Source organism: Mandrillus leucophaeus, unplaced genomic scaffold, assembly GCF_000951045.1.
Source record: "Mandrillus leucophaeus isolate KB7577 unplaced genomic scaffold, Mleu.le_1.0 Scaffold552, whole genome shotgun sequence".
Taxonomy (NCBI): domain Eukaryota; kingdom Metazoa; phylum Chordata; class Mammalia; order Primates; family Cercopithecidae; genus Mandrillus; species Mandrillus leucophaeus.
Window position 1 is genome coordinate 224,878 of NW_012105942.1, and position 1,971 is coordinate 226,848.

General features: G+C 38.7%; 1 protein-coding gene across 2 annotated transcripts in view; it reads left to right on the forward strand.

The window, feature by feature from the left end:
* The window catches only part of L3MBTL3 (l(3)mbt-like 3 (Drosophila)), a 127,150-nt gene that overhangs the window by 86,746 nt on the left and 38,433 nt on the right, over nucleotides 1–1,971 (forward strand). For both annotated transcript variants that reach the window (XM_011998009.1, XM_011998010.1), the window contains one exon: nucleotides 1,702–1,851. In XM_011998009.1, the coding sequence (XP_011853399.1) occupies nucleotides 1,702–1,851 (150 nt within the window). The remainder of the gene's footprint in view (nucleotides 1–1,701; nucleotides 1,852–1,971) is intronic.

Consider the following 1,971-nt stretch of genomic DNA (forward strand, 5'->3'; position numbering starts at 1 on the left):
CAGGTCCTACTTCCTGACTATTATAGCTCTGCTCGGGTGCTTTGCTCCAAGGAGGACCTTCCTCACCACTCCATCATAGCATCCTCACACCCTCTTTTATATCATGGTATTTCTTTTTCATGGCATGTATCACCATATGAAGTCATCTAATTTATGTGTATAATTGTGTATTGCTGATCTCCCCCTGGAATATCAGCTCCATGAAACCAGAGAGCTGGTTTCTTGTCTTTTTATTGTCCACTGAGTTTCCAGTGTCTGGAAAGGTAATTAGCACGCAATAGATACATGGTAAGTGCTTGGTGAATAAATGAATGAAATAAAGACTGAAGTTACTTAACTGGTACAAGCTTTAATTTGTTGTATGAAGTGCCTTTTTCTAGGATGTTGGCAAGATAAAGTAAAATATTGCATGTAAAGCACTTAGCACAGTGCTTGATGTATCATAAGTGCTCCATAAATGTCACTGGTTTTTATTTTTGTTGATGTTAAGCTGACATTATATAAATTTATGTCAGCACATGATCATATGTTATTTGCTTTCTTCTTTTGCATAGATACCAGTGTAGATGAGCAGTATTTAAAGAAACGAAAGTTGGAATTTTTGCTTATCAGATATCTGTGATAAATCTTGTAGGTCATTATCAGAATCACCTGGCTGGCAGCCCTTTTAAACTCTTCCCTCCTTTTCTTAGGAGGGTGTCTCAGATCCTCTTGGTGCAGGGTAGCTAGACACTGTTTAAAAATTTTCGCTGGGTGATTATCAACATTCTCACTGTCTTCTACACTGAAGAAAAGAACATAGAAGATTCTGATGTAATTTACCTAAGGCCCAAACCATTTCCAGATTTAAGAATGCTTCCCAAAAGCAGAGAGGCATGATAGGCAGTTATTGGGAGAGGCCCACATATATTAGGGTCTGAGAGACAGCAGTTGCCCAGTTGTTTCAGAGACTGGAATGCTGAGGCCTGGGCACAGGAATATATTAACTAATGATGAGTTAACAATGAGTGATCTCGATTTCCTTTCAGGAATCATCACCAAATGAGACCTGAGAGACCAACTGGTAGTCACAAATGGAAGGGAAATGAGCTCGATGCATCATTATCCAAGTTGGCCTCTGGTCCTTTTTCGTATTAGGAACAAGATTAGCTACAAATTGATCCATGTATTTTCTAGAACATCAGGTATAGGTCTAGACCTGAACACAGGAACAGCCCATGAGGAAACCTCCTTCCTTTGGAGTGTAGTAACTATTTAAAAAGGAAATTAAATAGCCTGTGACTGCCCTGGGCCTGGAGCATCCCCTTAGGGAGCAGAAGCAAATCTGCTCCATTAACCAGTCAGTCAGTCTCTCTCCCACCTCTGTCCTGAATGATGTCTTAAGCGTTTCTTTCTTGGGGCTGATTGTTTCCAGAGATACACACAGAGAGTTGTCCTTCAGTGACCCTTGCTCAGTTCTGAAGATTGCAACAGATTCTTTCTTAAAGTCTAGTGTAAAAACCCATTTCCTATTTGTATATATTTGTTATGTTTTAAAGATAAAATATGCTGTATGTATGATTATAAAATATAACAATGTAACATATTCAGTTAAATGTTAGAATTTTATATTTTGTAGCCTGTCATTTTAATTGGAAGAAGTATGGCCTAATGGAAATGTTCAATGTTCTTTTTCTTTTCTTTTTTCTTTTAATCTGTTAGTGCTGCCAACTGTCCCTATTCAGAAATCAATTTGAATAAAGACCGTATTTTTCCAGACCGCTTAAGTGGTGAGATGCCTCCGGCTAGTCCATCATTTCCAAGAAATAAAAGGACAGATGCAAATGAAAGCTCTTCATCCCCTGAAGTCAGGTAATCAAAGAGCTAATATTAGATGTTTTGTTTCCTATAGCAATGTTTTCTTGGAGACTGTTGAAAATATACCTGACTGGCCAGGTGCGGTGGCTCACGCCTGTAATCCCAGCACTTTGG